General features: G+C 44.0%; 1 protein-coding gene across 2 annotated transcripts in view; it reads left to right on the top strand.

Annotated features, from left to right (window-relative positions):
- The window catches only part of GDA (guanine deaminase), a 216,219-nt gene that overhangs the window by 143,538 nt on the left and 57,825 nt on the right, over positions 1–14,856 (top strand). For both annotated transcript variants that reach the window (XM_077249047.1, XM_077249048.1), the window contains one exon: positions 3,358–3,446. In XM_077249047.1, the coding sequence (XP_077105162.1) occupies positions 3,358–3,446 (89 nt within the window). The remainder of the gene's footprint in view (positions 1–3,357; positions 3,447–14,856) is intronic.

Raw genomic sequence — 14,856 nt, 5'->3', positions numbered from 1 at the left:
GGAGGACTAATTACCCCTAGAGATAGAAAAGGGAAAACTATCTTGCCTCAGAGAAAATCCCCAAAGGATAGACAGCCCCCCACAAATATTGACTGTAAGAGGAGAGGGAAAAAACATACACAGACTGAAATGAGAATTTAGCAAAGGAGGCCACTTCTAGCTAAATAGAAAGGATAGGACAGAGTACTATGTGGTCAGTATTAAAACACTAGAAAATATCCACCACAGAAAATACAAAATCTCCACAGCTAACTAAAGATATGGAGGGTATATCTGCATCTCCAGAGATACCAGCTTGGCTAAACAAATCCTTATACAGACCAAGCTGGACAAGACAAAAACATGGAAAAGAACTGAACAATAAGGCCACAGCATGTGGACAGCAAAAATTAAGGCCAGAACTTATCTTTGTTGAAGTGAACTGCAAAGCAGAAGAGACCAGGCAGGGATGTGAATCCTCCAGGAACAATGGACAACTGGCACTGACTAAAGGGTGAAGCGAGACTAAATAGCACAGTCAAAATTGCAAAAAGTGAACACACCTGATAAATGCTGCGATTCAGAGACAGTAGCGCTACCACTTACAACCACCGGAGGGAGCCCAAGAGCAGAATTCACAACAGTCCATACCCTCTGATGTGGGTGGAGAAGGGATTATCAGGGTGAAAAATGAATTTTTCCTCCTACCAAGCCATTTGGTACCTATTGGTGCTCCAACTACCTGCTAGAAAAATGTAGAATTAACCATAAAATAGTTGTGTTTCAATAGATAATACAAAACAGTAATCATGTATTGTTTGAGATCACGAGAATATGTACTGTAATTGTCTAGATGGTATTGGACAGCTGTGACCACAGTTAGATGTGGAATGTAGGGATACAAATTATCCACATCTATTGTGACAAAAATATATTCTCCATGAAACATTGATTGTAATATTTTGACATTAACATTTTCTACATTGACTGTCTTTCCAGGAGTTGCGCTTTTATTGCTTTTTGGAACAATTTACTATCCATTCACAAGTAATAATAATAGTCCAACTATGTTTTTCTTTTATAATTGTTTCCATTGGGAGGATTGTTGCAATTTGACTGTGTGGTATATGCCGGTTTCACACGTCCTTTTTTTATGGCACCGGAAAAAATGGAGCTGGAGATGTCAGTGTCTGTGTCCTGTGTGTAATACTTGTGGCTACTGTGTGCTGCTCGTGTGCCGCATCAGTACCACACACACCGGCGCCTGAGAAGCAGTGGTACAGTAAGTGCTGTTTTACGATGCCGGGTGCTGAAGACCTCTCTCATCATTCTCACCTAATCTGCGGGTAACGAGCGCAAGCAGGGAATAATGATGAGAGTTATTTTCATCTGATAACAGCGACAGCAGGCGGCATTTGATTGGACTATTACTCCCATCAGCCTACACCTGTTGCCGCTAATAACAGTGAGTGAAGGTGGCTGCTGATGGGAGTATTCATCACCCACTGACTGCGCTAAATGCATTTTTAAAAAATCTGGCAAAACTCACAGCTGGAGGAGGCAACCCTCAGCTGTCAGCTTCAGCAAGGTTGGTTATCAAGAATGGAAGGGTCCCCATGCTGTTTTTTTTTAATTATTTAAATAAATTAAAAAAAAACTGCATGGGGTTCCCTACATTTTTGACAACCAGCCTTGATAACACTGACAGCTGGGGCTGGTATTCTCATGCTGGTAAGGGCCATTGATATTGACCCACCCAATCTAAAAATAGCAGCCCGCAGCCACCTAAAAAAGGCACATCAATTACATGAGCCAATTCTGGTGCTTTGCCTGGCTCTTCCCACTTGCCCTGTAGCGGTGGCAAGTGGGGTTCATATTTGTTGGGTTGTTGTCACCTTTGTATTGTCTAGTGACATGAAGCCCACGGGTTAGTAAAGGAGAGGTGTCTATAAGGCACCTCTCCATTACTAATCCTATAGTTAAATGGTAAATAAAGACATAGCAAATATAAAGTCCTTTATTAGAAAAAAAAAACAGCATCATCGTGGTTATCGCCGGTCAGTGAGGCTGCATTCCCTGCCGGGCTGAACTGTGGTGACCTCAGCACCATGGGGATAGGTCAGTGATGAGCTCACTGCAGTTCAATTTCAGTGACTTCACTGCAGGTCACACGGTGAACACATGGACATGTGCACAGCACAATGTGTCTATGAGTGTAAGTGTCAAAGGTACGTGTAAAAACGGTCACCACATGTACCGTTGAAATGGTCGTGTGAAAGAGCCCTTTGACTGTTGTGTGCATTTTTCCACCAAATATACACAGCACTTTGTTTTTTTGCATTCTTTTTTGTATCTGAGCATTTTCATGATATAACATGGCAATCAATGTGAACAGTGTCTTGCAACATAGAGCAATGCCTAGTCAAATCAGCACACTAGTTTGTTAACACACTTAAAATTCTTTGGTATTGAAAGAGTGTCATGTCCCCAAGAGGAGGTAGTTGGTAATAAGGCCTTATGCTGCGAGAGGCGTTTTGGATACTAAATTTAGATAGCAAACATCTCAAAGGCATGAATCATAGGAGCGATCTCGTTTATATATATTAATTTGTCATTCTATGTACACTACTGTACGTTCCATGTCTCTTAAATAGCAAAATATTTCATGTGTATGAACTAGATGATAGATCTCTATTATATATGTACTGATTGGTTACTTATTGTATTCCATTGCATGCTCCTGCACACCTGCTAATTACACATGTCATTTTCAGCCTTTTTGTAATTGACTGTGTTTAGTTAAAACAGGACCATTGCCATTTCAGTGCTATGCTATGATTTAGGGAGTCTGGGATGCCAGAAACGCGTCAGTTTTTTATCTTTATATGTTGAGTTTTATAGTTTAAAGAAATAATATAGTGCTTTTATTTCACCTATGGAAGTGCCACTCTTTTCACTCTTCACCACTGTTGCTGAGCCACACCAGCGAAAGCTAAGGCACCCACCAGTTCTCCTCCCATGGACTTCCAACCTACAAAGTATGGTAACCTCTTATCCTTTTTTTCTACCTGCAGATTACTATTGATGTTAGACATGCCATTTTTGTGGTCTGACAGATAAGATTTATTAAAATACAATTAATCAAGAATATACATTGTCATCGTAGAAAGTTGACTCTGCCCCATAGTTTGTGTCAGGGCCTCACATATTCAATGAACTACACTGTATTTATGTAGTCTTTATTAAGATATATTCAGCATGTTGTGTGTATGTTATAAAATTTATATGTACAGGGTAGACAAGAAAAATAATAATATAATGTAAATATTCTGTAAAACTGATGACTTGAGTTCAAATGTGCACCTTGTTTTTTTCTAGATTTTATTCTTTGAAGATGCCAAGAAACAATCAATATTGTCTCAGAAATGGGTGTTTGATGAAAGCAACATTCAAGAACTTGGCAAGAAGTTAGTATCCATTATTAAAACATTAATTTTGTTACATATTTGCAATGGTGATTACAATACAAGTATTCTCTGTTAAGTAGCATATGCACCTTTTTAAAACAAATACAATATGTATAATATATAAACACATAATCACATAAAATATATATATACAGTACAGACCAAAAGTTTGGACACACCTTCTCATTTAAAGATTTTTCTGTATTTTCATAACTATGAAAATTGTACATTCACACTAAAGGCATCAAAACTATGAATTAACCCATTATCTACCAATGTCCTTTTTTTGGGACGCCCAATCTTTAGCTTCTAGCAACTAAGATTTTATAATTTTTATAATTAGGTTCAATTTTTTTTGTGTTGTGTTTGTAAAGTGAATGTTTTCAAAATAGGAAATCATGTCATTGTCATTTTTAAATGAATATTGGGATGCCCTTTTCTTAAAAATCTGTACTTGTAAAAATTTTAATTTGGCAAGTAATGGGTTAACACATGTGGAATTATATGCTTAACAAAAAAGTGTGAAACAACTGAAATTATGACTTATATTCTAGGTTCTTCAAATTAGCCATCTTTTGCTTTGATGACTGCTTTGCACACTTTTGGCATTCTTTTGATGAGCTTCAAGAGGTAGTTACTGGGAATGGTTTTCACTTCACAGGTGTGCCCTGTCAGGTTTAATAAGTGGGATTTCTTGCCTTATAATGGGGTTGGGACCATCAGTTGTGTTGTGCAGAAGTCTGGTGGATACACAGCTGATAGTCCTACTGAGTAGACTGTTAGAATTTGTATTATGGCAAGAAAAAAAGCAGCTAAGTAAAGAAAAACGAGTGGCCATCATTACTTGAAGAAATGAAGGTCAGTCAGTCTGAAAAATTGGGAAAACTTTGAAAGTGTCACCACGTGCAGTGGCAAAAACCATCAAGCGCTACAAAGAAACTGGCTCACATGAGGACCGCCCAAGAAAGGAAGACCAAGAGTCATCTCTGCTTCTGAGGATAAGTTTATCCGAGTCACCAGCCTCAGAAATCGCATGTTAACAGCAGCTCAGATTAGAGACCAGGTCAATGCCACACAGAGTTCTAGCAACAGACACATCTCTACAACAACTGTTAAGAGGAGACTTTGTGCAGCAGGCCTTCATGGTAACATAGCTGCTAGGAAACCACTCCTAAGGACAGGCAACAAGCAGAAGAGACTTGTTTGGGCTAAAGAACACAAGGAATGGACATTAGACCAGTGGAAATCTGTGCTTTGGTCTGATGAGTCCAAATTTGAGATCTTTGGTTCCAACCACCGTGTCTTTGTGCGAGGCAGAAAAGATGAACGGATGGACTCTACATGCTTGGTTCCCACCGTGAAGCATGAAGGAGGAGGTGTGATGGTGTGGGGGTGCTTTGCTGGTGACACTGTTGGGGATTTATTCAAAATTGGACCATCATTTATTTTTCAACAGGACAATGACCGCAAACACATCTCCAAGCTGTGTAAGGGCTATTTGACCAAGAAGGAGAGTGATGGGGTGCTACGCCAGATGACCTGGCCTCCACAGTCACCAGACCTGAACCCAATCGAGATGGTTTGGGGTGAGCTGGACCGCAGAGTGAAGGCAAAAGGACCAACAAGTGCTAAGCATCTCTGGGAACTCCTTCAAGATTGTTGGAAGACCATTCCTGGTGACTACCTCTTGAAGCTCATCAAGAGAATGCCAAGAGTGTGCAAAGCAGTCATCAAAGCAAAAGGTTGCTACTTTGAAGAACCTAGAATATAAGACATAATTTCAGTTGTTTCACACTTTTTTGTTAAGTATATAACTCCACATGTGTTAATCCATAGTTTTGATGCCTCCAATGTGAATATACAATTTTCATAGTCATGAAAATACAGAAAAATGTTTAAATGAGACGGTGTGTCCAAACTTTTGGTCTGCACTATATATATATATATATATATATATATATATATATATATATATATATATATATATATATATATATACACACACACTGCTGAAAATAAAGGAAACGCTTAAACAACAGAATATAACTCCAAGTAAATCAAACTTTTATGAAATCAAACTGTCCACTTAGGAAGCAACACTGGTTGACAATCAATTTCCATGCTGTTGTGCAAATGGAATATGGAAAATGGAACAGATGGAAATTATTGGCAATTATCAAGACACACTAAATAAAGGAGTGGTTCTGCAGGTGGGGACCACAGAGCACATCTTAGTACCAATGCTTTCTAGCTGATATTTTGGTCACTTTTGAATGTTGGTTGTGCTTTCACACTCGTGGTAGCATGAGACGGACTCTACAACCCACACAAGTGGCTCAGGTAGTGCAGTTCATCTGGGATGGCACATCAATGCGAGCTGTGACAAGGTTTGCTGTGTCTGTCAGCGTAGTGTCCAGAGGCTGGAGGCGCTACCAGGAGACAGGCCAGTACACCAGGTGTAATGATTATAAGGGATAACTCAGGAGACTCTTTGCATGGAACAAGACAACTACAGGACACAGTTTTATAAGTGGTAAAGTCTATATTATCACACGGTGATTCAAATAGGTGCAGAGAGAAACTCAAGTCCACAACACTTGGTGTAAATATTATACGCAGCTTAACAGTCTATAGGAAACTTCAGAGGAAAATGCAATCACGCAGAAAGTCTATGAAGCACAATTATTCTTGAGGATACTTGACACGAATAAGTCCATGGTAGTCCAAACACAGATAGATATGCCTATAAGGCAGTTCAAATAATATCTTAGCACAACCAGGGAGGCCTGGGTAAAAGTCTCAGGTTTAAGCAGAGCAGCAACAGCTTACATGTCCAGCAAATGCAGATGGAAACAAACACAAGCAGCCAGATGGAGGATTACTGGAAACCGATGTATGCAGCAGAAACTCAGAGCTGAGTAGCAGGATCTCCACACAGTTTCACAGGGGCAGGTGCAGGTGCAAAGCCAGGGAGTAGTCAGGAGCTGGATGCAAGGCAGAATACTCTAGCACAGAATGAAGGCTGGGGTGGAGTTTTATAGCAGGAAGACACAGTGCACATGAGACCAAAGACGCCATCTTGGAAAAGGGCAGTAATGCACAAAAGGTAGTCAAAATGTTCAGAGTCCTGACACCAGGAGATGTGGAGGGGGCCGTAGGAGGGCAACAACCCAGCAGCAGGACCTCTACCTCAGCCTTTATGTAAGGAGGAACAGGAGGAGCACTGCCAGAGCCCTGCAAAATGACCTCCAGCAGGCCACAAATGTACATGTGTCTGCACAAACAGAAACCGACTCCATGAGGATGGTCTGAGCGCCCGACATCCACAGATGGGGGTTTTGCTCGCTGCGCAACACCGTGCAGGACGCTTGGTGTTTGCCGCAAAACACCAGGATTGCCTATTTCGCCACTGGCACCCTGTGCTCTTCACAGATGAAAGCAGGTTCACACTGAGCAAATGTGACAGACGTGACAGAGTCTGGAGACACCGTGGAGAGCGATCTGCTGCCTGCAACATCCTTCAGCATGACCAGTTTGACAGTGGGTCAGTAATGGTGTGGGGTGGCATTTCTTTGGAGGGCCACACAGCCCTTCATGTGCTCACCAGAGGTAGCCTGACTGCCATAAGGTACCGAGATGAGATCCTCAGACCCCTTGTGAGACCATATGCTGGTACAGTTGGCCCTCGGTTCCTCCTAAAGCAGGACAATGCCAGACCTCATGTGGCTGGAGTGTGTCAGCAGTTCCTGCAAGATGAAGGCATTGAAGCTATGGACTGGCCCGCTCATTCCCCAGACCTGAATCCGATTGAACACATCTGAGACATCATGTCTCGCACCATCCACCAAGGTCACCTTGCAAGGTCACTTTCTAGGAGTTGGCGGATGCTTTAGTCCAGGTCTGGGAGGAGATCCCTCAGGAGACCATCAGTCACCTCATCAGGAGCATGCCCAGGCATTGAAGGGAGGTCATACAGGCACGTGGAGGCCAAACAGACTACTGGGCATCATTTCCTTGTCTTGAGGCATTTCCACTGAAGTTGGATCAGCCTGTAACTTCATGTTCCACTTTGATTTTGAGCATCATTCCAACTCCAGACCTCCGTGGGATATTAGTTGTGATTTACGTTGATAATGATTCTATTTTATTGTGCTCAACACATTCCACTATGTAATGAATGAAGATGTACAACTGGAATTTCATTCAGTGATATCTAGGATGTGGAATTTTGGTGTTCCCTTTATTTTTTTGAGCAGTGTGTATATATATATATATATATATATATATATATATATATATATATATATATATATATATATATATATATATATATATATATATATAGTCCCAATTACGTGCAATTGACTAGCTATTAGTAGAGCCAGGCCCTGAATTAATTTGTTGTTCGGCAGCTAGGGAGGCTGAGCTGTCTTTGTGCTGAAGCTGGTGAGAGACCAGGAAATGTCAGCTGTCAGGGAGGTGAACACTTCTCTGTGGTAGTGAAGCTGGAGAGAAGATAGTGTTGGTTTACAAACTGGGATAGCTAATGCCTGTGCTGTGGTGTGAGTACTGTACAACTATGTTAATGTACTGTGCCTACTCTGAAAAAAGGACTGTTTGGATTACTATTTGATTTGGCTGAAGTAAAGCTGTCATGTTTTATTTTTGTTATGCTGGATAAAGCATTTTAATTTGATGTGCTGAAAAACGCAATAAACCTTACCTTGTTTTACACCGAAATATGTGCCTGCGCTAAGTGAGTGCCTACTGCTGAGCATGAATTTCTACTATATATATTTAGTAAATATATATATATAGTAGATATATATATATATATATATATATATATATATATATATATAGTATATATATATATATATATATATATATATATATATATATATATATACAGTATATATATTAAGTGATACACTGCCTCCTGGGATTACCAGAGACATGCCGGTCGGTTACACCGCTACAGCACCATGCAATTACTAGCCTGATGGCTATTGATACATCCTAAGCATTAGTTTCTTCATACAGACTTCCTTGAAAAAGGCAGAACTTGCCGAAACGTCGGATTATCTTGATGTATGTTGTTCATTAATACCGGCTGAGTGTTAAGAATAATAAATACTTCTTCAAAGTGAACCTATTGTGAACTATTTTTGAGTGCCAAAGGTTATTTTTCTTCAATATAGTTCAGGTGAACAGCCATGTCTTGGTAGGTTTGCAGTTGTGTCATACTTCTTCCATTTTTGGATGATGGATTGAACAATGCTCCATGAGATGTTCAGAGCTTATTTTTTAATAATCTAACTTGATTTATTTACTCTTCTCTATAACTTAAACCTTGATCTGTATTCCTTGGTTTTCATGATGCTATTTGATACCTAATATTCTCAAACAAACCTCTGAAGCTTCACATAATAGCTGTAGCTATACTGAGAAAAAATTACACACAGGTGGGCTCAATTTACTAATTGTGTGACTTCCAGTGCCAATTGGTCACTCAAATTTTTTTTTAGGGATTTCACACTACAGTCGGATGAATACAAATGCATGTCACAATTTTCAGATTTATATTTTTAAAATAATTAGAAAATCATGTATCATCTATTTTACACTTCCAAATACTTGCTACTTTATGTTGGTATATCAAATAAAATCTCAATAAAATACATTTAAGTTTTTTGAGTGTAACATGAAAAAATATACATATTCCACATTCATCACTGTCTTGGTAAAAGTCGGCTTCATGGAAGACAATCGAGAAAGGCATCACTGTTGAAAATAAATAAGAAAATCGAGACTGGAATTTGCCAAAATGCATAATGCATAAAGCTTCTGGAAAAATGTCATTGGGACAGATGAGTCGAAACTGAAGCTATATGTTCACAGATGTAAAAATGAAGTATACAAAGAAAAGAACATTATGCCTACTGCGAAACGTGCAAGAGGCTCAGTTATGTTTTGGAGCTGCTTTGCTGCATCTGGCACAGGGTGTCTTGAATCTGTTCAGGGTAAAATGAAATCTCAAGACTATCAGAGCATGTCTGGAGTAAAATGTGCTGCCCACTGTCAGAAGACTTGGTCTGAGATGCAGTTCATGAGTCCTCTAACATGATAATAACCCAAAGTACAGCTAAAAGCATCCAAAAATGGCTAAGAGAAAAACATTGGAATACAAGGAAGTGGTCTTCTATATGCCCCATTCTAAGTCCTATGAAACAACTGTGGAAGGAGCTGAAAGATGCAGTCTGGAGAAGTCAGCTTAACAGCTGACACAGCAGGAGCAGTGTGATTATGAGGAGTGGGCCAAAATACCCGAGGACAGGTATAGAAGTCTCTGAGAGTTTCCGAAATCCTGTTACGTTAAGGGTACCATCATTTTTGTTCAGGCCATTTTCTTTTTTTTTTTTTTTAGCTTTTTTGTCGAAAGACAATTCAAAATCAATGTCGGTTTTTAATCAGTTGATGTTCAGTAAATTTAAATTGAAAATTATATATATATATATATATATATATATATATATATATAAATACAGTATATGTGTGTGTGTGTATATATATATATATATATATAAGTGCAGCGCCCCAGAGTCCTGGTCGTTGCAGTACTGATGCTCCGCCGCTAAGGGGGGCTATGGTACGTCTGATGGCACTGAAGGAGTTCTTCTGACCAGGTATCACAGTCACCAATACACTTCACAGTCTGGCCTCCAGGGGGAGCTAAGGGTGCTATGTATTAGGCCACTCCTCACAATCTGGTAAAACTGGGGGTTAGGCAGAAAGTTAGACAGAAGCTGACTGGGAATCGAACAGGCAACACCCTGTGGCAGAGGGTGTTGCGGGGAGAGACTCAGGGGGGTCCCTATCAGGGGTGGGATCCTGACAGAGGCCTAGCGAACAGAGAGAACGGTACGGGACCGCGCCTGCACTTGATCGCGGCGGTACCCTAAGAAAGGACAAGAAGCGAGGTATATTGTGCTGAGTGAGAAACGAGATCAACGCAACAAGGAGAAATACCAGTAGGAGTCGTGCTGTAAGACGAGGCAACATCCTACTGAGGCGCGTAGCCGGTGGCCGGAACGCCGAGGAAGTACTAGGCTCCAAGCAATACTTCAAACCTACGGCAGGAAAGTCAGCTATAGGCGGGCTGTCTCACACAAATCACCTACGAAGACACAGGGGGGCAACAACAGGAGAAGGGCGACACTAGGATCCAGGAAGAGCTCCGAGCCTACCCGTCATACGGGTGCGTCCTAGCCATATCATCTGGGGGACGAAGAAGAACATCAGAATTGAGTTGTGAGGGAACACGAGAAACAGACACAACAGTTGTGGGGACTATCCCGTAAGCACAGCAGGGGAGGACCACAACACACAAGCGCTGGAAGGTAGGCACAGATTTCCACCTGCAAAGGGAGCTCTGGAGGTGCCATCGGACCGGCCAGACTTGCGCAGCCTGGTTGACCGTATTCCGGACTGAGGATCCTGAAGCCTTCAGTAAAGAGGTAAAGAGACTGCAACCTGGTGTCCTCGTTATTTATTGTGACCGACACTGCACCGCACTACCACCACCATCCACACCTATTATTGGGCGCCCCTCAGCAGGGTCACGGACCGGGTCTAGCCACAGTGACAATCCCAGAGCAGAGACTCAGAGGCCCGGTACCGGGTACCCCTCGGCCCTGCGGCAGTGGGGGCGCTACAACTTGGCGTCACGAACAGGATCTACTTAAGCCTGAAGAATCAGGTCATGTGTGCCTTGGAACTGTGATTTATTGTGACTGGACTGTGACTTATTGCAAAGGCTGTGTGTTGCCACTTGCCGCTAAAAGTTCCCGCCAAAAGCTGCCGCCATTGCAGCGCCACAGGGAGCGCAGAGGAAGAAGAAGGGCATGCCATGGGAGGAGACTACCAAAGCGGCGCCAAAAGTAGCGACCGCCCCCTCCGACTTCTGCTGCGAGACGACGACCTGCCCAGCAGCAGAGGAGAACCACCCCCTGATTTGCAACGGCGGGAACGAGGCGAAGAGGGAGCTCGACCTTGGAGAAATGGCGGAGCCAGGTGCATGCGTTGGCGCCGAATGCCGGACAGCGATGACGATCAGCAAGTGCCCGAGCGACGGCAAAGTGATCCCGACTTGCCTTCACCCACCAGAGGCGGACCCGCATCCACTGCAGCTGAAGGATCTGAACTCCTTGGAGCCACTGGCGGCGGAGCCGAGTCTACCTGTCCCGACCACGGAGCCAGCAGGTGCGGAGCCATGGAGAGCGGAGCCACATCGAGAGGCCACCTTGGAGGAGCCGCGGTCCGGGCTGCAGCCGATTCCAGTGTCCTTGTCAGCGGAACGGATCGACATCGGTGGAATCACATCAGGCGCAGGTATGGAAGGCGCCCCTACTCCCCCGGCCGATTCTGCTCCCCCGACCGATCCTGCTCCCCTGACCGATCCCGCTCCCGCGACCGCTCCTCCCCCCAACAATAACTGTTTCCTCTCAGCGGGGCTGGTGGTGCTCACCCCCGACACGATGGGGAAGCTGGTACCTCCACTACTGACCACGATGGGGGAACCCATAGATGTGAGCCCAGAGGGGGTGATCCTCCAGTGGGACACCCCCTGGACCGGGCCAGAAGGAGCTCGTGAGGAAGGCCTCACCCTTGCTGTGCTCACCTGGGAACAATATAAACAATGCCTGATCCTACATTGGAAAAACCAAAAAGACACAGAACAAACTAATGCGCCAAAAGTACAATGCCCGAAGCCTGCGTGCGGCAGGAACGACGTGGTAAAGCGGGGAACTGTGCTGGCCTTTCACCCAAAGCGGGGTTGGGGCTCCATACAGGAACCGGGACTAACGACTGACGTCTTCGTTACTAGTTATGATGAGAAGACTCCTTTCCGCAACCGATATGGTGACCCACTATTGCAAAGGGGGGACCAGGTGACCTACACCCGCCATCGGAGTGCACAAGGATGGTGCGCTCGGAACGTCCAACGACGTGGGCCTGAGGGGGTGTCACCTGTTGCCTCGACCATGATTAAACCAGTCTTGACAGATCTTGTTACTATCGCCACTGTACGCCTTGTTGCGGCTACTGAGCTTGCAGCCAGGGTTAGCCTTCGAATCCAGACACCGGGTGACCTGACTGCACCCGAGAGACCAACCCTTGACACTGACACCACATCAGCCGCAGATCAGAGGCCGCCTCCTGTCCAGCCAGAAACTGGGTAAGCAAGAATGCTTCATAGAATGTAAATAGTTAACTGTTTGTCCTCTTGCTGCTACAACCCGATTAGGGTAACTATTAAAGGGATCCCTTTGTTTACCCGGGATCCCTTCTTCTGCTTTTTGTTTTGTTTCCTGTTTTATCATTGTTGAAAGAACTGCTGGATCATGAACACTGCATGATTACAAACTCCTTGTAAATAGTTTGCACCTTCTTAAAGGTGCCCTCTACTGGTTTTACAAAAGAAAGGACTCTTTGCGAAGAAACTGTTCCTGGAAACAGCACCGGAGTCCTTACTGCATACGGACTTGCAGCTTGAGAAGTTGCACTACCTCATAGAGACTTGGTTCCCTCTTAAAGGGAACGTTCACCCATAGCACTTAAAGTATAATGATGCCTTAAGAGAAATAGTGATAATGCTTACATGTAAAAGTTATGTGTAGTTAGACAGTTGATAGTAAGAAATGTTTGATGATATGTCAGAGAATGAGGACAGGAAGTGAACCCATACGGGGTTAGTCGGTGAGTCCTCTTAGGAGCCATACAGAGATGGCTCGGTGATCCTGAACTGAGAGATGGATGATAAGCTCTATACTGTGTATAGTAGTAGAAAGGCAGTAGGCCCGGGCAGAAAGCGGCGGTCCTGCGACAGAACGAGAGGCAGTAGGCCTGGGGCAGACAGACAGGCGGTCCTGCAGATGTAAAGATGGAAAATGAAGAAAAAGTTGATTAGCCTTATAATGTTTTATAAGAAGGTCTTTAGTGGATTCAGCGTGTACGTCCTTAAAGGCAATGTTAAATTATTATTCAGAAATTTACACTAAGTAGAATACCCGGTTGGGTAAGAAAAGTTATTTATAGTATGTTATTCAAAGTATTTAACCATGTTTGTAACGTTCAAGTGTCCTCACCTCCCATAAAGGGAAGCTCTGTTCAAATTTGCTTATTGTTATTGCATTTCAAAATTGTATGTCTTTTGGCTGACATGTATTGTTGTTTTCTTCCCAGTCCAGGAGTACTGGATTTAACCGGGGGGGAGTGCAGCGCCCCAGAGTCCTGGTCGTTGCAGTACTGATGCTCCGCGCGCTAAGGGGGGCTATGGTACGTCTGATGGCACTGAAGGAGTTCTTCTGACCAGGTATCACAGTCACCAATACACTTCACAGTCTGGCCTCCAGGGGGAGCTAAGGGTGCTATGTATTAGGCCACTCCTCACAATCTGGTAAAACTGGGGGTTAGGCAGAAAGTTAGACAGAAGCTGACTGGGAATCGAACAGGCAACACCCTGTGGCAGAGGGTGTTGCGGGGAGAGACTCAGGGGGGTCCCTGTCAGGGGTGGGATCCTGACAGAGGCCTAGCGAACAGAGAGAACAGTACGGGACCGCGCCTGCACTTGATCGCGGCGGTACCCTAAGAAAGGACAAGAAGCGAGGTATATTGTGCTGAGTGAGAAACGAGATCAACTCAACAAGGAGAAATACCAGTAGGAGTCGTGCTGTAAGACGAGGCAACATCCTACTGAGGCGCATAGCCGGTGGCCGGAACGCCGAGGAAGTACTAGGCTCCAAGCAATACTTCAAACCTACGGCAGGACAGTCAGCTACAGGCGGGCTGTCTCACACAAATCACCTACGAAGACACAGGGGGGCAACAACAGGAGAAGGGCGACACTAGGGTCAAGGAAGAGCTCCGAGCCTACCCGTCATATGGGTGCGTCCTAGCCATATCATCTGGGGGATGAAGAAGAACATCAGAATCGAGTTGTGAGGGAACACGAGAAACAGACACAACAGTTGTGGGGACTATCCCGTAAGCACAGCAGGGGAGGACCCCAACACACAAGCGCTAGAAGGTAGGCACAGATTTCCACCTGCAAAGGGAGCTCTGGAGGTGCCATCGGACCGGCCAGACTTGCGCAGCCTGGTTGACCGTATTCCGGACTGAGGATCCTGAAGCCTTCAGTAAAGAGGTAAAGAGACTGCAACCTGGTGTCCTCGTTATTTATTGTGACCGGCACTGCACCGCACTACCACCACCATCCACACCTATTATTGGGCGCCCCTCAGCAGGGTCACAGACCGGGTCTAGCCACCGTGACAATCCCAGAGCAGAGACTCAGAGGCCCGGTACCGGGTACCCCTCGGCCCTGCGGCAGTGGGGGCGCTACATATAT

The sequence above is a fragment of the Ranitomeya variabilis genome, chromosome 1, assembly GCF_051348905.1.
Source record: "Ranitomeya variabilis isolate aRanVar5 chromosome 1, aRanVar5.hap1, whole genome shotgun sequence".
In the NCBI taxonomy this organism is placed as follows: domain Eukaryota; kingdom Metazoa; phylum Chordata; class Amphibia; order Anura; family Dendrobatidae; genus Ranitomeya; species Ranitomeya variabilis.
This window is presented reverse-complemented; position numbering and strand designations above follow the sequence as displayed.